Source organism: Ailuropoda melanoleuca, chromosome 12 (genome assembly GCF_002007445.2).
Source record: "Ailuropoda melanoleuca isolate Jingjing chromosome 12, ASM200744v2, whole genome shotgun sequence".
Taxonomy (NCBI): domain Eukaryota; kingdom Metazoa; phylum Chordata; class Mammalia; order Carnivora; family Ursidae; genus Ailuropoda; species Ailuropoda melanoleuca.
In genome coordinates, this window is record NC_048229.1 from 77,556,235 (window position 1) to 77,577,715 (window position 21,481).

Sequence of the window (21,481 nt, forward strand, 5' to 3'; positions counted from 1 at the left end):
CGGGCGTCCGAGTCCATTTCCCGATCGCTGAGGTCGGCCAGGTCCAGGGTAGAAACCGGGAAGCAGCTCGGAGAGCAGGCTCCCTGGGGACCCTCCGTCCGGACGTCGCCTCTGTTCCCATGTTTACTGAAAGACCTTTTAACGCGGAACTGGGGATCGCCGCTGCCCCTGTGGGTGGCCTTGACCCCTTCATCTGCCTCGAGGAAGCAGGGGAGGCGGCTGACACCCAACACTACTACACACGTTGGCCCCAAACCGCTTGCCCCGAGACAAAGGGGAGCCTCCACCAGGGGAAACTCTCTCAAGAAATCTTGGCCTAGAAACGAAAGCTTTCTGCGCTGAGAGCAAACCTGAGTCCTCGCTGGCTGCAGGGGTGGTGGAGAGACAGGGACCTGCTGCTTTCTGGGGTGTGACCTTGGGCGGGCCTCTCTACCAGCTGAGCCTGGGCAGCAGCGATCGATGATCGGGCACCTGTCTCAGAGGGTGAAGGTACAACACCCAGCAGGCACTACATGAATGTTGGTTTCCTGTCTTCCCTCTTGAACCCCCTAGCAGCCCCCAGGCAGTCAGAAGGGACAGGGGTGGGTACAGCTGGTCTTTGTCACAAAGTTGCTAGTTTGTAAAAGAAAAATCTAGTTGTCCTTTCCTTTCCCCAGGGAGCTGGACGGGCTGGATCGTGCCTAAAGTTACTCCCGCGGGAACGCTGGAGCCCCCTCGGTGTGATCCCCATTATCTGGACACAGTGCTTACTCCTTGTGACATTGTTCTTTATCAGCCTGGGCTGTTTGTTCAGTAGGCAGCAAATTGACTCTTCTCAACTCAGATGGCAGTGGGAAAATTCCTCCTTAAACCCAGTATGTGACTTGTGCTTCTGTAGCTGGGGGTAGTCCTTCCTCTGTGTTCCCATCCCCCCAGGTCCCCCAAAGCTTGGGTTTGTGCTATTATTAGAGAGTTAGTTGGCATTCAAAGCTGGAGGAAACTTTCACATTGCCTGATACACCAGCCCATCCCATAGAGGAGGTTATGAGGTCTAGAGAGGTGGACATGCTGGGTGTTCCAGGCAGGACGTACTGCCTGTAGGCACTTTTTAAAAATATTTTATTTATTTATTTGACAGAGACATCGAGAGAGGGAACACAAGCGGGGTGGGGGGAGCTAGAGAGGGAGAAGCAGGCTCCCCACTGAGCAGGGAGCCCAACGCAGGGCTTGATCCCAGGACACTGGGATCATGACCTGAGCCAAAGGCAGATGCTTAACCCAGGCGCCCCTGTAGGCATTTTTTTTTTTTAAAGATTTTATTTAATCATTAGAGAGAAAGGCAGAGCACAAGGAGAGGGAGAGGCAGACGCCGCGCTGAGCTGGTACGCCCCCCCCCCCCATGGAGCTCGATTCCAGGACCTGGAGATCATGATCTGAGCCAAAAGCAGACACCTAACCATCTGAGCCACCTCCCCCCACCCCGCCCCCGGCTTTAAATGGCCTGGCAGGGTAGCTTAGGGGTTGAGAGCACGGAAGCCTCCCTGGGTTGCAATCCCAACTCTGCCGCTCCTTCCTGACTGTGTGCGGCTGGGCGAGTGACCATATCACTATCAGCTTTCTCCTCCATAAACTGAGGAGAATAATAGTGCTGGCCTCCTGGGGGGTTTGTGCAGATTAAATGAGTGAAGACCTAGGAACGCTCTTGAAGGAAAGCGCCTGTGTCTAGAATGTGACTGTATTTCATATGTGGTTGTCATCACTTCATCACAGTCTGGCCTTCATCATGATATTTTGAAAGTAAGATGCTCGCAGACAAGGGGCCACGTTCAGCAGAGCTTCCTGGTGAAGAGCCCACGGCTGCCCACTTTGAAGCGGGATGGGCTCAGCTTTGATTCCCAGCCGTTTACTAGCTTTGTGACCTGGAGCCCGGTGTCCTCATCTATAAAACGGGATGTGACCTTAGCCTGGCTGAGTAGATGTGGGGCTCAAATGAGACCACACACGTACATCCCTTAGCCTGGTTCCTGGGTCACAGTCTGGGCTTCGAAATGGTGACTGTTGTCATTATAATTTTGGTCTAGCTGAGGGCTTCGAAGAAGAGGAAGGCCTCCTTGGGATCAAGCAGCAAAAGGCAGATATTCGTAGGAGGTGGCCTAAAAGCCATGATGAGCAACGTTAGATGTTCCGTCTGATTGTGATTCTAACCTGATGGTTTTCAACTCCGCGTACAGAGTTCTTGGTAGTGTATTGTCTTCTCTCCCTCTCCCCTCCTTGTGACTGCACGCTGGTTGTCACCGATGTCTGCCAGCAGAGCTGCGATGAACGAATGGCCTAGGGTTTATTATCGCACACTCAGAGATCCTGTTCTCGTTCCAGGGCTGCGGTCTCATCATGATGGAGGGAAGCCGGCAGACGCGAGTGTCACGGCCGTACAAGATCAGCGAATCCTCAAAGGTCTGTGAGTGGTCACTTGCCACCTGTGCAGGTTGCCTCAGAAGTGCGGTGTCTTTCTGATGAGTTCATTCCTATCGCGCAGACTGACTTTCTGTTCTTGGTGGAAGTGGTAATCTCCTTAATGATGAGTAGAGAGGTAGCAGGGACACGGAATGGAAAATGTCCTAAACGCAGAGGGATGGGGGGCGGAGGGGGGTCCGTTAGAGATACACCTTGACTCACTTGTTGTTCGCCTCAACCTAAAGAGGTGGATGGGCCAGAAGAAAAGCCATGGGATGTTTGTCCCCACGGGGCGGGGGCTCAAAAAATCCGAAGGACACGTCCGTTGACAAGCCAGCGGCCGACCTCATGGTGGGGGCAACATGTTCCAAACCTGGCTGTTAAGGACCAAGAGTCTTCCCCCAGTCATGACTTCTGGGACCCTAGGAGCAAGGGAGGGTGGGTTCCCCAGGGCTGGGCTACCAAACTGTGTCACATCACGATCACCCGGAGAAGGTGAGGGGGAAGGTATCCAATTAGCAATGCATATGCGCAGCCCCCCAGACCTGCTAAAGTAAAATCTGAGAGCAGGACCAGGGAATCTCTACCTTCAGCAGACGCTTCAGAGGACTTGGAGCAGCCCCTGTCCCCAGGCTACTAGAAGGAAGGATTGGGGGGCCAATTTGCAGGGCAGTCTCTATTTACACCTGTCCCTCTACAAAGATTACTAACACCCTCTTTTCTTTAAAAGTGTTTCTTTTGGAGATTAATAAATTTTACGGTTACCTTAGATTGTGCATTTTCAGTGGAGCTAGTATTGCTCCCAAGGGGGCAAAATTGATTCTTGGGGGTGCAGAGAAAATTCTACTCTTTTTTGTGGTTAGAGCACAGTCGTACATATGGTTCATGCACAGATACGCAGAATATATGTGGTGTTAAAATTCCACGGGAACCGTTAGGAAAAAATATCTTAAAAGAAGATTGAAGAAAAGATGAACAAATACCACTTTAGGTAAAGGAGTTGTGAGCAGCCTATGGATTTGAGGGGAAAAAGGGACAGAGGTGCTGCAGATGTGCATGGTAGGAAAACGGGGTGTCATTTGCAGGAGAGGTTGGTCCTCCAGAGAAATGGGCTCCTGTTTCCATCTGAGTTACCGAGGAGGCGCTTGCCAAGCCCGGCTTTATCTGCTGTGAGAACCCAGAGAGGTCTCGCGGCTGCCTCAAAGAGGCTTTGTTTGGGACCCTGGCTACGGAGACAGTGTAGCTTTCTCAGTGTGATAGAGCTAGAAATCTGTGTCCCTTAAAGCCGCATCCTGCGTTTGTTTCTGTCTGAACCTATCCCTCGGGTAGATTGTATTTCTGTTTCTAACGTTGTGTATTAAAGAAAGAACCCAAGTGGTAAGCGTAACTTCGGTTTTCCAGACGTTAAGCACATCTGTGTCGCCAGCACCCGAATTACAAAAGAACATTGCCAGACCCCCCCCCACCCGGCCCCTCCCTGTCCCCAGCTTCGAGGACTGGAGTTTTGTCTGCCCTTGAACTCACTGTAAGTGGGACTCGGGGTAGGTACGCCCGTGTGCCTGGCTCCTTTCATGGGTTAGTACACTTCCGAGGTCCATCCCGGTTTTTGTGTGTAGTGGGAGGTGGTTCCTTCCCAGTGTGCCCGCGTCTTCCCTTGCTGAAGGCCTCTGTTCATTTATCTGCTCTGAAATGTCTTCATCCGTTTTGATGGTGATTATTTTTTTGTATGAAATACCCCATACCTGCTGCATTCTGGCGAGGTTAGCTGCTGAGAGGCTGTGTTCCTTCACCCGCCTTGCCTTGCCTTGCCTCTGATGAAAGCACTAAAATAGGAAATCAGCGAATAGGGTTAATACTGTCAAAGAACGTTGGGGTCAGGCCTTCCAAATCATAGGCAACGCTGCGAGACTGTCACTGATGTCCCTTTAAAATTGGGCAGTCACGTTTGTCTGGTTTTTTGGAAGTTTTCATCTTTGCAGCTACACGAAAATAACCAGAAACGGGTTGTAGTTGAGACCTAGGTGAAGACTGAAGCGTGCCTACTTAGCATGGAGACCCAGTTTTAGAAAGAGTGGCTGCCCTGCTCCCTGCCCCGGCTCCCTGGAGCAGATGGCCCCCTCGGCAGCTGTCATCTGGGCTGTCCCCGCCCCCCGGGGGGCTGTTTCTCTTTTTACACTGCAGATGGGGGTCCTGTGTGCACCCATTTAAGTGTGCTGGTTCCACATCCCCACCAGCCTAGAGACAAGCGGGGGTCCAGCATGGGCAGCCTGCCCACTTGATGCCCCTCACTTCTCGGGCCTTTGAACCTTTGCTGTTACGAGATAGCCTGCATGGCCATAGGGCTTTTATACTTCCTTCCTTCAGTCCACACCCGAGAGGGGCCCTACGCCAGGGTGCGTTGGAGCCCAGGCCATTTCTGCTTCAACAGAAGCCCAGACCAGGCCAGCCTGGCTCTCTGTGCCGTAACCAGAATAGACCGGAGACCGTGTATGGGACCTCCGAGAAACCGTCCTGTAATGTAATAGTGGTAGAGCCTGGCTGTTGGCACTTGGAAGGGAAGGGAGCTCGGGGCAGTATCTGTCTGTGTCCTCAGCGGGGTGTGAGAACGTTGGCTGCATCTGTGATCTAGATGCGGTGATTGGCGTGGGAAGTGGCAGGACCCAGAGGGACTGGTGGGAGATAAAGTAGCGTGATCACACCTGCGTTGGAGGAGGAAGCAGAGAAGGAGATGAGCCCCATGCAGTAGGGCACGGCTTGAGAGGAGACCTGCAGGAACCCAGGGAGCCCTCAGCCTGGCTCCCCACTCCCATACCACTTCCCCTTGCAGGCTTACAGCCCAGCCAGCCCTTTCCTCAAACACCCTCAAATAGGCCAGTGACCTCGCGGATGTGTTTGGACAGCCTCTGTCTCCCTGTGCTGAATTTCGTGGTGTTTCCAAGGTAAATAAGTCAAGCAAGCATGCAGATCCTGAACTCCTGGAGCCTAATTGGTCTTCCAAAGATGGAGGAGCTGCTGTCTCGGTCTGACGGATCTTTGCATCCTCCAAAGCACATGGCAGGCATACAGCACTCGGTCAGTGTCTCCCAACCTGAATGGCTTGAATTAATCCATTTTAATTGTTCAAATTAATTCGTTTATTAATTTGGGTGCTGTATGGNGTTCAAATTAATTCTTTTATTAATTTGGGTGCTGTATGGTGATGAAAGTGTAGGCTCTGGAATCAGAACTAGCTTCAAATCCCAGTCACTGTGGGACTTTGGGCAAGTTTCCTAATCTCTCTGAACCTCAGTTTTCTTCATCTGGGAAATGGGCATGATAACAGACCTTGAAGGGTCATCGTGACCCTTGAATGAGAGAGCATATATCCAGGGCACAGTGCAGGACACGTAAAAGCCCTGCTCTGGGAAAAGACTACGTTCCTGCGTGTTTCGTGATTTCTCTCTTTTAATCTCAGCAGCAACTGGTGGGGCCATGTTTCTGAAAGTAGGAGCCCCAGAGCGCCTTAGTCTGGATGCATTAAACAGTCTCTAGGACCGGCCACATCCCTGGAGCCCATCAGTAGAAATAGGGGTCTCTGTAGCACAGCTGGGTGCTGAGCGCTTTCTAAGAGAGAGAGCAGTCTTCCTCAGTGCGAGGCCTCGGTGGGAACTCCAGCTTTCCTGGCAGCAGCTGCGTGCCACGTTCTGTCTCGGGAGCTCCCCGTGCCGGAGTGCTAAATGCCCTCAGCCTCACTCACTTATCGCGGCTTTCCCACGATCACACAGCTAGTGAGTAGCAGAGCTGTAATTCAAACCCGGATTCTGTCCGAGTTTAGACTAGACTGCACTTGAGCAACTTCACCTGATAGGACAGCAGGTTGGGGTTTTTTTTTTGTTCTTTTTTTTTTTTAATTAACATGTATTATTGGTTTCAGAGATACAGGTCTGTGATTCATCAGTCTTATATAATTCCCAGTGCTCATTACATTACATCCCCTCTTTAAAGGACAGCAGATTTTAGACCTATTTGCTCATGACCCACAGTAAGAAAGGATGGGGGCAGGGAGAGAAGAAAAAAAAGTTCTAGGAATTCGATTTAGAAAGAAGAAAAGAAGGACAAGAGAGAGAAAGAGAAAGTAAGTGTTTAAGAATTGTATATATAAAGAAAGAAAGTAGGAAGGAAGGGAGAATGGGAAGTTAGTTTCTAGAAACTGCATTTGATGTACNTTAAAAAAAAAAAAAAGAATTGTATATATAAAGAAAGAAAGTAGGAAGGAAGGGAGAATGGGAAGTTAGTTTCTAGAAACTGCATTTGATGTACCACATTTTTTTTAAAGATTCTGTTTTTAAGTAATGTCTACACACCACGTGGGGCTCAAACCCACAACCCCGAGATCAAGTCTCCTGTTCCTCCAGCTAAGCCAGCCAGGCGCCCCTTTAGGACTAGCGTTTGAAAAGAAAGAAGGAAAGTGACAGTACACACATGCACACACACGCAGAAACACCCTTATTTCCCGCACGCGCTCTGATCCGCCGTTCGCCGTTCTCTTTCATTGTACTGTATTCAGGTGCTGGTCGTGGGGTGTGAGATGGACCCCAGTACCTGGAGCAGGAGAGGGGAGCCGGGGCGGGGGGAGGGGGCGGCCACGCTAAGGCCCCCTGAGCCCCTGTGAGCCGACCCCTGAGCCGCGCTCTCTGCCGCAGGTGTACCGCTGGGCCGACCACTCCACCACGGTGCTGCAGCGGCTGAACGAGCAGCGTCTCCGCGGGCTCTTCTGTGACATCGTCCTGGTGGCCGACGAGCAGCGCGTGCCGGCCCACCGCAACCTGCTGGCCGTGTGCAGCGACTACTTCAACTCCATGTTCACCATCGGCATGCGCGAGGCCTTCCAGAAGGAGGTGGAGCTGATCGGCGCCTCCTACATCGGGCTCAAGGCCGTGGTGGACTTCCTGTACAGCGGGGAGCTGGCGCTGGACGGCGGCAACATCGACTACATCCTGGAGACGGCCCACCTGCTGCAGATCTGGACGGCGGTGGACTTCTGCTGTGAGTACCTGGAGCAGGAGGTGAGCGAGGACAACTACCTGTACCTGCAGGAGCTGGCCTCCATCTACAGCCTCAAGCGGCTAGACGCCTTCATCGACGGCTTCATCCTGAGCCGCTTCGGCACGCTGTCCTTCACGCCCGACTTCCTGCAGAACGTGTCCATGCAGAAGCTGTGCGTCTACCTGAGCAGCAGCGACGTACAGCGCGAGTGCGAGCACGACCTGCTGCAGGCCGCCCTGCAGTGGCTCACGCAGCAGCCCGAGCGCGAGGCGCACGCCTACCAGGTGCTGGAGAACATCCACTTCCCGCTCATCCCCAAGAACGACCTGCTGCACCGCGTCAAGCCGGCCGTGTGCTCGCTGCTGCCGCGGGAGGCCAACTGCGAGGGCTTCATCGAGGAGGCGGTGCGCTACCACAACAGCCTGGCCGCGCAGCCCGTCATGCAGACCAAGCGCACGGCGCTGCGCACCAACGAGGAGCGCCTGCTTTTCGTGGGCGGCGAGGTCTCCGAGCGGTGTCTGGAGCTCAGTGACGACACCTGCTACTTGGACGCCAAGAGCGAGCAGTGGGTCAAGGAGACGCCCCTGCCGGCCCGGCGGAGCCACCACTGCGTCGCCGTGCTGGGCGGCTTCATCTTCATCGCCGGCGGCAGCTTCTCCCGGGACAATGGAGGGGATGCGGCGTCCAATCTTCTTTATAGGTATGACCCCCGCTGTAAACAGTGGATCAAGGTGAGATTAAAGCCAGATTATTTCTTTACTCTTGACGACTTTCGGTCGCTTAACCTAGCCTTGACTGCCCTCCTCCTCTCAGGCCTTGCCCAACGTCCTGCTTCTGAATGAGGGGTGACGCTGAAGTGACGTGCCCCGTGATTCCCACGCTCCCCCGCGCCCGCTCCAGGCACGGGGCGCGCGAGGGCTGACCGGCCTCTGTCTGCAGGCCCAGTCTTCGTCCGGAGCGGTGCTTGCTCTCCGGTAGAATGTTCTATGGCCGTAGAAACGTTCCACACCCGTGCTGGCCGATATCCTAGCCGCGGGCCACATGTGGCGATTGAGTGCTCAGAATGTGGCCAGTGGGACTGAAACACAGAATTCTCTATTTTACTTCGTTTTAACTGATTTATGTCCAAGTGGAAATGGCCACACGAGGCTAGTGGCTGCCGTGCTGGATAGTGCCAGTCAAGAGATTTGACCCGGAGTTCAAACACTGTTCCCCTGTCTCAGAGTCTCCCTGGAGCTCCCTTTTTGGGAAAGTTTGGGGCTGGTTGAGGGAGGCCACAGAGGCCCATGCCTGCTGGTAGCTGTGGTGCCTTGGCAGGTGTGGCGAATTCTGGGAAGTATGGGTCTTAGCGTCAGACTCGAGTTCACACCCCAACTTGGCTAAGTCGTAGTTCCGGATTTCACACTGGTCCTTGGCCTCCGAATTTCAGCTTCTGCCTCTGGAAACGGGGTGGGAGGGCACTGACGTTCTAAGGTCAGAAGCTATATGTTGCTCAGAGTGGTTGGCAAACACCTGGCACAAGGCAGGTAGCCTTTTCTCTCACGAACATCTCTCCAGGCCACCGCCCTAGAAAATCAGTCTCTGTTTATGCTCACACCTCAGTGTTTTTACTTTACTCGATGGGGTGTTTTTCTGGGCACAAAACTCAGAATGGACTCCAATGACATTTTTGTTTTATGATTAAAAAAATCTAACCCTCCCCCCCTCAAAGTGTAAGTCCTGCCACTAGAAAGAGGCTCCCAGCTTTGGAGCCCGTCCTCAAAAGCTTTGTAGCAGTGACAGCCTGAAGGCATGGTCGCCTCCAGGACTGTGTTCATTTCTGTGTTCTGCCTGAATTGTTTAAAAAAATTGGGTCTTCTGCTTTTTAGTTTCCTTTTGATTGCTGTTAACACGATAGCAATCAGCATTAATTTTAAAAGTATCTGATATGGGGAGGAGCAAAAGGAAAGATGAATTTTTCTTCCAGGAAACCACGAAACCAACGTTTCTGAACTGTACGTTCTGTGAAACTCAAGTCCATGAGGTCAGCCCCATGGCCAAACAAGTTAGGGGAACTGTGTTCTCGGTCCCCTTCTTGGGAACTTGCAGTGCCCCAGGGTCCTGGGAGCTCTGAGAAGTCCCATCTCAAGAGCCCCTTTCTTCAAGTTTGACTTCCTTCTCCCAAATGCACTTGGCCACCACTTGACCTTCCTGGGCTGTGTGTTCCATAGAACACATTTGGGAACTCTGCTCGTTGTTGACATTGTCCGGGGATGGACAAGGGAAGGTACAGGTGTCCCGCCTCCGCAGGTGGCCTCCATGAACCAGCGCCGCGTGGATTTCTACCTGGCCTCCATTGAAGACATGCTGGTGGCCGTTGGTGGCCGGAACGAGAATGGAGCTCTTTCTTCGGTGGAGACTTACAGCCCCAAGACCGACTCCTGGTCCTACGTGGCCGGCTTGCCAAGGTGATGGGGGGCTCTGTGGCACTCAAACATGATGACTTTGTCCCCCTCGTTTTCTAGATATTTTGATCTCCAATTCCAGGAAAAAAATCTCCTGGCTTGTAAATAACCGTGGGCAGACCGTGGGGGCAGAGGGCATCGTGGTGACCAGTCAGGGGTCTGGTTTCAGACCATCCGGGTACAAGTGTCCGCTCTGCCGATCAGGCAGCTTTCCCTCAGTGTCCGAGTCTGTTCACTTCCGGAGTTTCACGCAGAGACTATTGAGTTCAGATGGTGAGGCCTTCCCTAGGAGTGTCCCCGAGTGTGGGCTTGTGTCGTTCCGAGAGGTGACAGATCTGTGACATGAGCCAGTGTCTTCACCCCGCTCTCTTACTTCATCTGTACAGTAGGTGTGATAACGCCTACCCCATAGGGCTGTCAGGGCGAGATGTTCCTTAGGAGTCCCTACCCCCACACACACGACACCCAGCACCTGGGGAGTGCCCTGGGGCTCTCGCTCCTCAGTTGCCCTGTGTCGAGGTCTGCACTCGGGCTCTGGTCGAGCAGCAGAAGGTGCTTGCCACTGATTCTACCAGCTCCTTGTAGTTGAACCCGCAGGCACGCTTTGTGACCAGCCTTGCTGTGGGCCACGGGCAGCTGTCTCACACGCATCCCCGGGAGCTGGAAGGGCGCATGACGTAAGCCTCAGGTTGTGAGTTCTAGTCCTGCAGCCCCTCGCTGCTACCACCTTTGCGTAGAGGTTCCAAGAAGCCGATGGAGTAACACCCTTGATGATCGGGATAGTGGCTTCTGATTAGTGTGTGCAGTCTCTTGGGCCAGATGTTTTTAAGTGACGAGCCCCTCGAGACCCACCGTGACCTGGTGGGGTAGAGGTAGGCACCCACATGATTTGTCATCCAAACCAGGATGGCAGGGAGCGGGGAAGGGTATCGGTGTAAATACTGACCATGTCGTAGGCAAACCGAGACCTCTGGTGTCCCTGGGTTTAGGTGCTGTTTTGTGTATCATCCCATTTCACAGATGGAGAAGTGAGGCTTCACGGTGGTGGTGAGAGCATCTGCTGCTGTCACTTTCTCTGGGCCAGCTGCTGTGACTTACGTACCTGCACGCTACACCAACCCTGGTTTTTTCCTTTCTAAACGGGCCCGAGCTGTACGAGGCTGGTGTAAACATGGCCCCTGACGCGGTGATCGTTGGTGTGTGCGTTAACGGGACCTCCAGGAACCCGCAGCCCAACCCCGGAGCTGCCCCCTGCCTCCCCTCGCAGCCACCCCTGAGTCTCCTCCCCTTCTGTCACCTGTGTTTGCTCCTGGGTTTTGTTCTCTTCTTTTTTGTTTTTATGTAAACTGCACTTTTCAGAGAAAATTGAAAACAGAGCAGAAGGTGCAGACTGTTCTCATAGGCCTTCTCAGCGCGTGTTTCCCCGTTGGTGACGTCTTGAAGCAGGCGCTACGTTTGTTACAGCCCGAGCGGCTCCCTTACCCTGAGGGAGGTGCCCCGAGTGAGGGCTCACCGGCTGCGTTGCATCTGCTGTGGCTTGGGACAGAAGTGTGGGGGCGCGCGCACACTGTCACACGGAGTAGGTTCAGGGCCCCGAGAATCTCCTGGGCTCCGTCCAGTCATCCCACCCTTACCGCGAGCCCCTCAGATACTTCACCGTCCTTACAGTCTTCTCCAGAATGGCGCAGGGTTGAGTTGTCCTTTGGTTGGTTTCCGTCAGCTGTGTAATTTGATCAGGTGCCTCCGGTGTGCCTCAGTCGCGTAGCCTCATTGTTTCCAGCTCCTCCAGGAAGGATCAGCCTCATCATTCTCCCCACTGCTGACCTGGGGAAACGGGAGCGCGGGCCACAGGGCCCAGGCGGTGCGACTGCCGAGCTGCACATACATTTCCGTGCCGGGCTCGGCCACTTCTTGTCCAGCGACAGCTGCCATCTATAAAGCATGCATGGGATGCCTGCTCCCTGCATGGTCCCCTCAGGTCCCCACAGCCCCCCCTCTCCCAGAGAGCAGAGGGAAAGAGCCAAGGCCCGGCGCAGCACTGAGCTCCCTCTCTGTCTGCCCTTCCCTCCGTCTCTCCGCAGGTTCACCTACGGCCACGCGGGCACCATCTACAAAGACTTCGTGTACATCTCGGGGGGCCATGATTACCAGATTGGCCCCTACCGCAAGAACCTGCTGTGCTACGACCACCGGACAGACGTGTGGGAGGAGCGGCGGCCCATGACCACGGCGCGCGGCTGGCACAGCATGTGCAGCCTGGACGACAGCATTTACTCCATCGGCGGCAGCGACGACAGCATCGAGTCCATGGAGCGCTTCGACGTGCTGGGCGTCGAGGCCTACAGCCCGCAGTGCAACCAGTGGACCCGTGTGGCGCCGCTGCTGCACGCCAACAGCGAGTCAGGGGTGGCCGTCTGGGAGGGCCGTATCTACATCCTGGGCGGCTACAGCTGGGAGAACACGGCCTTCTCCAAGACCGTGCAGGTGTACGACCGCGAGAAGGACAAGTGGAGCAAGGGCACCGACCTGCCCAAGGCCATCGCCGGCGTGTCCGCCTGTGTGTGCGCCCTGAAGCCGCGGCTGGAGGACAAGAAGAAGAAGGGCAAGGGCAAGAGGCACCAGGACCGGGGCCAGTAACCCCCCTTCCCCCACTATCCCCCCCACCTGCCTCTGGCTGGGACCTGCTCCCCGCCACCACCTGCCAGAGCGTCTAGACCAGCAAGGACTTCGTAGCATCCTGGAACCATGTACTCCTTAGCAGCTTTTTTACTTTTATGATTCTTGGTATTTCTATGATATCATAGTAACCAATTAAATATTCTATATAATTTTACATATTATCTTGCTTGAATAATTAAACCTGGGCCCAGGCAGGAAATATCCCTTCATCTCTGTGCAGGGCTTCTTCCCTTATTTTGAGTCTCCCCAAGGATGCCCCATCCCCGTCCCCCTGAGAGTACCTAGGGCAGGGGTTATGCAGAAATTTTTGTAAGTGAAACTAGGGGCCGTGGTGCGGAGATTGCAGATCCTCCAGTCCACGCCTCCCTCAGCTTGGCTGAGCCTTTAAACAGATTCCTGGGCCCCACCTCAGAATTATCCATTCTGAAACTCCAGGAGTAGGGGCAGAGGGGGGTGCCTGAAATTATAACCCATTCCCGGAATGACTGAGCACCGGCCATATTTGGCAATCATGGGCAATGTAAGGTGCGTTCATGTTTATGAGTGGGGACTCAGAGACCCCGACAGGGTGAGTGGGCTGCCCACTCACTGGACAGTCAGGCAAGACCTGGGACTTCTCACCAGGGAGATGTTCCCACCAGGATTTCCTGATCCAGTGACATTGTTTCAGAGTAGTCCCATTTTCTTGATTAGTAATCTTCATGAATTCTAAAAGGGTCTAGGTAATCAAGGAACTTAAAAAAAGGCATGAAACTCTTAGAAACATTTATCTGTAATTTGTGGGGGGTTTTTTTTTTTTTTTTTTTTTCCTGAACCCATTGTTTTCTTATGTTACTGACATACTGAGCCCCCAAAATCTATGTTCATTTCTCAGGAAGAAAAAATGGGCATCCTAGAATTTGCCATTGTTTTCTCTGGCTTGGCTCCAAGAAGCCCTCGAGAGCCCCTCCATGAGCGAGTTTTACTCACTAAGGAGGATGTCAGGTACCCCCCCAACCCAAACTCAGTTGTTTTGTGCTGCTGGGCAAATTCTTTAACAAGTCTTAGCTGTTCCCTCATTCATCACGCAGTGGGTCAAAATCACCGCCTCCCAGGGCTCGGCTCCTTCAGTCTGTGTAAGCTATTAATGTGTATTCAGCACCTCCTCTTGGATGCGTGACCACGCTACACTGTGTCCTGCGTCCTGCACGTGTCACTTAACAGGGCGTGCCCTCGGAGGCGAGCTGGGGACTCCTGCCCCGGCTGCTGTGGACACAAGGACGTGGGAAGAGAAGCCTGCTTGGCGAGGTAGGCGTTCACGATCTATGCCTTGACAAAGATCAGAGTGCAGAGGTGAGAACACCTCAAGGTTTATTGTTAACCTTGGTTTTAGACTATGAATCTCCGTTAACTTATTTCTTTAAAAAAAAAAAAAGATCTCTTTACTTCTTTCCTTTCCCTTAAAGGGTTACTGTGATTTTGAGTGGCTTGGGCGTTGAAAGCTTCACTACCTGAATCCACGCCTTCTGTCATTAGTGGTGCAAGCGGTCTGCTGCCCGTGGAAGTCCCTAGAGGCTTACAAACTGTTGAGAACTTCTGCAAGGCATGCAAACAATCAAACCAAAAACTGTGCACTCTTCTTGGAGCTCCACAATACTTCAGTGTATTAAAGGCTCTGAGAAGTCCCGCGTTAACTGTTAACCTTCCATCAATCCAGAATTTCCAAGCTTCTGTGAGTCCAAAACCCTTTTTTGTCTCATACCTTGTCCAGCCCTCCACAAGACATGTTTTGCAGAACTTCTGCCAACTTTGGGATAACTTACCCCCTTCCTATTTCAGGAAAGATGTTATTATTGGAGGACCCTTTAGAAGGCATGGAACCTGTGGTCTATTCTAAGTCATAAAGAGGTGGCTGTTCAACCAGAGTCCAGGGGCAGGTGGGGAAGAGCACATAGATTCCACGTGTGCTTTGGGGAGCAGGATGGCTTTGACCTTGGGAAGAGGAGAGCCATCAGTTTTTAGCTTAAGCCAGCTGTTTTGTTTTTGACTACCATGACGTGTCCCCGGATCCAGGTGCAGTGCTGGTCGCTATTCAAATTCTCTTGTGCCTTGTGGATTCCGTACGATGTCCCGCACCTCGTACTTCGTGGTGTCACTCTTGCTACTCTGGAGGCAGTCTGTCATTTACGTCGTTGAGGATCGGATATCATTAGGGTCGGGGGTATTCTTTTAAAAGTACAGTTGACAAGCTTCTTCTCACAGACCGGCTTCGCATGGTTGGTGGTGGCGTCCCTATGCTAAGAAAACCTGTTGAGCGTCACGACCCATGGGCAGCAGCTGCGTCGACGCCGGGCAGCACGGTGGTGGGACCCATGGAAGGTGGCTGCTGTCCCCGTCGTTAAGGTGCAGTCCCCCTGCTGTGCTGTCCAACTGAGAGTGGGAGAAGATCCTGTTGACCCCCACGGGCGGCAGCCGGGGCATGCGTTCCTGCAGAATCACAGTGCTGTGGTTTCCAAGCCCAGTGACAAGGTTGGGTCCCTGCAGCCGCCGTCTTGAGCCGCAGCAGCCCCGCCTGCTGCCCTTGAGAACCGGGAGAACACCCGGATCGTTTCTTTTTGTCTTTCAAATAAGCATAGTGGGCTTTCATTCAGATTTTGGGGGTTTTTTTCTCACTTTTAAAGAACTAAAGTTTTCACTTCACGTGAGTTGTACGTGTTGAGTTTTGTTCACCCAAGTTGGAACCCTGTTTGCTTAAGACATAAATGTCATACCAGAAGGGAGGAGAAGAGAAGGCTGAAGAGTCCTGGTCCCTCACAGTGGGCTTCCTGCTGTTTAAATATACAGAGGTTGTCTTAGCAACATGTGTGCGGCTCCGGCTCAATCGGCATTTTTAACATTTTAGATGTTAAGTGTTAACGTTTTAGCGTTTTAGAAAGACTGCCAGGTAGGACTTGCAGATCTCGATCTGAGCAGAAAACCTCCTGTGTGTAACTATATTGCGAATGCCCCTCCCCTTGCTCTTTAATGATAAGGTAACCTCACGGTGACTTAGTAGAAACCCCAGAAGCCAACCCTAAGGGGTTTTCAGTTTGGGGTGGAAACCCAAATGCCAAAGGGAGTGGGGTCCCAGTCCCTCCTCTGAGCTCCACGGTCCCACTNTCTCCAAGACCGTGCAGGTGTACGACCGCGAGAAGGACAAGTGGAGCAAGGGCACCGACCTGCCCAAGGCCATCGCCGGCGTGTCCGCCTGTGTGTGCGCCCTGAAGCCGCGGCTGGAGGACAAGAAGAAGAAGGGCAAGGGCAAGAGGCACCAGGACCGGGGCCAGTAACCCCCCTTCCCCCACTATCCCCCCCACCTGCCTCTGGCTGGGACCTGCTCCCCGCCACCACCTGCCAGAGCGTCTAGACCAGCAAGGACTTCGTAGCATCCTGGAACCATGTACTCCTTAGCAGCTTTTTTACTTTTATGATTCTTGGTATTTCTATGATATCATAGTAACCAATTAAATATTCTATATAATTTTACATATTATCTTGCTTGAATAATTAAACCTGGGCCCAGGCAGGAAATATCCCTTCATCTCTGTGCAGGGCTTCTTCCCTTATTTTGAGTCTCCCCAAGGATGCCCCATCCCCGTCCCCCTGAGAGTACCTAGGGCAGGGGTTATGCAGAAATTTTTGTAAGTGAAACTAGGGGCCGTGGTGCGGAGATTGCAGATCCTCCAGTCCACGCCTCCCTCAGCTTGGCTGAGCCTTTAAACAGATTCCTGGGCCCCACCTCAGAATTATCCATTCTGAAACTCCAGGAGTAGGGGCAGAGGGGCGTGCCTGAAATTATAACCCATTCCCGGAATGACTGAGCACCGGCCATATTTGGCAATCATGGGCAATGTAAGGTGCGTTCATGTTTATGAGTGGGGACTCAGAGACCCCGACAGGGTGAGTGGGCTGCCCACTCACTGGACAGTCAGGCAAGACCTGGGACTTCTCACCAGGGAGATGTTCCCACCAGGATTTCCTGATCCAGTGACATTGTTTCAGAGTAGTCCCATTTTCTTGATTAGTAATCTTCATGAATTCTAAAAGGGTCTAGGTAATCAAGGAACTTAAAAAAAGGCATGAAACTCTTAGAAACATTTATCTGTAATTTGTGGGGGGTTTTTTTCTTTTTTTTTTTTTCCTGAACCCATTGTTTTCTTATGTTACTGACATACTGAGCCCCCAAAATCTATGTTCATTTCTCAGGAAGAAAAAATGGGCATCCTAGAATTTGCCATTGTTTTCTCTGGCTTGGCTCCAAGAAGCCCTCGAGAGCCCCTCCATGAGCGAGTTTTACTCACTAAGGAGGATGTCAGGTACCCCCCCAACCCAAACTCAGTTGTTTTGTGCTGCTGGGCAAATTCTTTAACAAGTCTTAGCTGTTCCCTCATTCATCACGCAGTGGGTCAAAATCACCGCCTCCCAGGGCTCGGCTCCTTCAGTCTGTGTAAGCTATTAATGTGTATTCAGCACCTCCTCTTGGATGCGTGACCACGCTACACTGTGTCCTGCGTCCTGCACGTGTCACTTAACAGGGCGTGCCCTCGGAGGCGAGCTGGGGACTCCTGCCCCGGCTGCTGTGGACACAAGGACGTGGGAAGAGAAGCCTGCTTGGCGAGGTAGGCGTTCACGATCTATGCCTTGACAAAGATCAGAGTGCAGAGGTGAGAACACCTCAAGGTTTATTGTTAACCTTGGTTTTAGACTATGAATCTCCGTTAACTTATTTCTTTAAAAAAAAAAAAAAAGATCTCTTTACTTCTTTCCTTTCCCTTAAAGGGTTACTGTGATTTTGAGTGGCTTGGGCGTTGAAAGCTTCACTACCTGAATCCACGCCTTCTGTCATTAGTGGTGCAAGCGGTCTGCTGCCCGTGGAAGTCCCTAGAGGCTTACAAACTGGTGAGAACTTCTGCAAGGCATGCAAACAATCAAACCAAAAACTGTGCACTCTTCTTGGAGCTCCACAATACTTCAGTGTATTAAAGGCTCTGAGAAGTCCCGCGTTAACTGTTAACCTTCCATCAATCCAGAATTTCCAAGCTTCTGTGAGTCCAAAACCCTTTTTTGTCTCATACCTTGTCCAGCCCTCCACAAGACATGTTTTGCAGAACTTCTGCCAACTTTGGGATAACTTACCCCCTTCCTATTTCAGGAAAGATGTTATTATTGGAGGACCCTTTAGAAGGCATGGAACCTGTGGTCTATTCTAAGTCATAAAGAGGTGGTTGTTCAACCAGAGTCCAGGGGCAGGTGGGGAAGAGCACATAGATTCCACGTGTGCTTTGGGGAGCAGGATGGCTTTGACCTTGGGAAGAGGAGAGCCATCAGTTTTTAGCTTAAGCCAGCTGTTTTGTTTTTGACTACCATGACGTGTCCCCGGATCCAGGTGCAGTGCTGGTCGCTATTCAAATTCTCTTGTGCCTTGTGGATTCCGTACGATGTCCCGCACCTCGTACTTCGTGGTGTCACTCTTGCTACTCTGGAGGCAGTCTGTCATTTACGTCGTTGAGGATCGGATATCATTAGGGTCGGGGGTATTCTTTTAAAAGTACAGTTGACAAGCTTCTTCTCACAGACCGGCTTCGCATGGTTGGTGGTGGCGTCCCTATGCTAAGAAAACCTGTTGAGCGTCACGACCCATGGGCAGCAGCTGCGTCGACGCCGGGCAGCACGGTGGTGGGACCCATGGAAGGTGGCTGCTGTCCCCGTCGTTAAGGTGCAGTCCCCCTGCTGTGCTGTCCAACTGAGAGTGGGAGAAGATCCTGTTGACCCCCACGGGCGGCAGCCGGGGCATGCGTTCCTGCAGAATCACAGTGCTGTGGTTTCCAAGCCCAGTGACAAGGTTGGGTCCCTGCAGCCGCCGTCTTGAGCCGCAGCAGCCCCGCCTGCTGCCCTTGAGAACCGGGAGAACACCCGGATCGTTTCTTTTTGTCTTTCGAATAAGCATAGTGGGCTTTCATTCAGATTTTGGGGGTTTTTTTCTCACTTTTAAAGAACTAAAGTTTTCACTTCACGTGAGTTGTACGTGTTGAGTTTTGTTCACCCAAGTTGGAACCCTGTTTGCTTAAGACATAAATGTCATACCAGAAGGGAGGAGAAGAGAAGGCTGAAGAGTCCTGGTCCCTCACAGTGGGCTTCCTGCTGTTTAAATATACAGAGGTTGTCTTAGCAACATGTGTGCGGCTCCGGCTCAATCGGCATTTTTAACATTTTAGATGTTAAGTGTTAACGTTTTAGCGTTTTAGAAAGACTGCCAGGTAGGACTTGCAGATCTCGATCTGAGCAGAAAACCTCCTGTGTGTAACTATATTGCGAATGCCCCTCCCCTTGCTCTTTAATGATAAGGTAACCTCACGGTGACTTAGTAGAAACCCCAGAAGCCAACCCTAAGGGGTTTTCAGTTTGGGGTGGAAACCCAAATGCCAAAGGGAGTGGGGTCCCAGTCCCTCCTCTGAGCTCCACGGTCCCACTCTGGGAGCTCAGGTGAGTTAACCTGCGGTTCAGAGTGCGTGGCGCCTCGGCCAGGTGACCTGCCAGTGGCTCGCAGCACTGTGGGGAGTGGAAGACCTCCACCTCTGCCCCCACCCCCGCCCCTTCCTTGAGCTATCAGGCTTCATCTACCCTGGTCCTCCAGGGCATGTGGCTTAGCCAGCACCTGCCGAAGCCTTTGGCTGGAATCTCAGAGCACCAGCCCTACCCTGGAGGGCATTTCCATCCTTGGCATCTCCGTGGATTCCGAGTGTCTTCAGAGGGCAGGGGAGGGGGCGGTGTCCTGCCCTCCAGCATAAACCTCTGGAGTGTGGGCCAGCGCCACAGGCCCTCGGACATCCTGCCCCGTGTGTCTGCCAAGCCGGGCAGTTTTTAAAGTTTTTTGAAATGTTTTAATACTTTTTGATACCATTTGCTAATAACCGTTTTGTAGGTTGCTGCCAGGGTTTTCCACTTCATGCCCCACCCCTCACCCCCACTCCCTTGAGCTTGCACTAGACAGCAGGTGCCCTGGGGTCAGCGCTGCCACCATGCCCGCCTCCAGTGGCTTTGTCTTGGTTCTTGCTTTTGTCTGGGGCTGCGATCTGATACACTCTTGAATTTTGTAAGGTCCCGCCTGGCCCCACCCGGCTGGGCTCGTCCTGTGACGATGACCGCCTTAGGCCCCCAACTGAGCAAGAGGGCACTGACCTGCCGAGAAGACATTCTCATTCCCTTAAGATATTGGGCGTTTCTCCCAAAGCGCCTCCCTCAGCGGTGTGCACAGAGGTGAAACCATCCCTGAGGACTGACCCATGTGTCATACGGGTCATTGCTCAACCCAGGGCTTGCCCGGGTCCCCATCCGCTCCCGTCCACCCCTCTTAAAGACATTTCAACACAAAGTCTGTAACAGTGAACCACCGTACACTTTACAGAATTACTGCCCTCAGCTGGGGAGTGAATTCTGCTCTGTTTTAACAGGAATAGAATCTGCTCTGTTTTAACAGGAATAGAATCTATGGCTTCTGAGGACGTGTTGGGGTCTGAAGAATTTGTCTCTCAGTTGCCTTAGTTAAAAGAGGTTAATGAATGCACAAATGTGGTGGAACGGGGCAGAGGGGATCAACCTTCCTGTCCATTTTCTTTGAGAAAAGGAGCTCCGCTTCTCAGAGTGACTTGATGCCCTTATAGGTTGGCTTGCAGTGGAAAGAAGGAAGACTCAAATCCTTTGGGGTCAACTGAAGTCAGTCATCACCACCAGTCCCCCCACCCCCCTTTCAAAATTAGTAAGATATTTGACGATTAAGCAATTCACTGGGTATGTTCTGGCTACTAATGTTACCAAAACCTGTAATTGTGTGTGTGTGTGTTTTAATTTGTTGCTTTTGTATTTGTAATTTTATGACACTCGAAGGTTTTCTGTATCTTACCTCTTTTTAATTAATTTTCTGCACGTTGATTTTTTTCTTTGTTTTTAATTCCATACAGAATATTCAATTCTCAAAACACATTAAAATGATTTGCCTGCTAGGATATGGTTTATTTCATAATTACGTTCCTAGTCTTGTGTGGTTATTATAATGATCTTCAGGCCTGTTTTCTCTGCCCGAATGAAAAAGAACCCTTCGCATGTTAAGCCCAAATACAATTTGGAAATTAACCAGACTGCCTTTTAGGGCTGTGGGAGGCTGGGATATTTCGAGGCTGCTTTCATTGTGCTTCTAATTACTATATTTTGCCAGGAATTTCATTCAAATCCTTGATTGCAGGACGAAGTCCTGTGACCTGAAATGAAGCTATTTGCTTAAATTTGTGTCAGTTGGGGTAATTTGATTAGAGAAGAAAAACAGAAACCAGGGGAAACCTAGCTTATGACAAGCAGTTTATTATCTTTATCAGAAAAATAGCATAACATTTCTAAAGAATAGAGTTGGCTCTATGTCCCCTGGGGCCCAGGACGAAAGTGTGACCCCACTGCCCCCCAGGGGTTTCACAGCCCATGCCCAGCAGATAAGCCCAGTCACCGGCGGGACGCCTTTTCTCTGTACCTTTAGCAATTCAGCGTTGGGAAGACGGTGGGAGGTCCCTGGCGTGCCCATTGCCCCCCCCCCAACCTAGACCAGCATTTGCCTCTGAGCCAATGAGCTGCCCCAAACGGGACCTGGATTACCAGATGCTAAATTCACTGGAATTCTTTCTTTCAACCCCAGGAAAATCTTAGGTTGGAATTGGCACTCTTCCCATTTTCCAGGTGAGGAATCCAAGGCTCGGGTTACATTATCTTCCCTAAGTTGAATGACCTTACCTACCCAGCTGGTCAGTGCTTGTCTTGCCTTGGTTGCTCCTGAACCCGGAACTTAAGACAAGGCAGATGATTTATATGGGGAGGTGGTCCCCACGAAGCTGGAGTGA

At 52.1% G+C, this 21,481-nt stretch overlaps 1 protein-coding gene across 5 annotated transcripts in view; it reads left to right on the top strand.

The window, feature by feature from the left end:
* The window catches only part of KLHL36 (kelch like family member 36), a 21,062-nt gene extending 463 nt beyond the window's left edge, over window positions 1–20,599 (top strand). Inside the window, exons 1-5 of one of the 5 annotated variants that reach the window (XM_019803802.2) lie at window positions 576–854; window positions 2,356–2,433; window positions 7,116–8,189; window positions 9,748–9,905; window positions 11,984–13,995. In XM_019803802.2, coding sequence (XP_019659361.1) covers window positions 2,371–2,433; window positions 7,116–8,189; window positions 9,748–9,905; window positions 11,984–12,539 — 1,851 coding nt within the window. In that variant the 5' untranslated portion in view covers window positions 576–854; window positions 2,356–2,370 and the 3' untranslated portion in view covers window positions 12,540–13,995. Of the gene's footprint in view, window positions 1–575; window positions 855–1,528; window positions 2,219–2,355; window positions 2,434–2,472; window positions 5,506–7,115; window positions 8,190–9,747; window positions 9,906–11,983; window positions 13,996–15,719 lie in introns of those variants that run through there. The other 4 variants (XM_034672501.1, XM_034672500.1, XM_034672499.1 and 1 more) reach the window with 4 other exon arrangements.
* The last annotated feature ends 882 nt before the right edge of the window (window positions 20,600–21,481 follow it).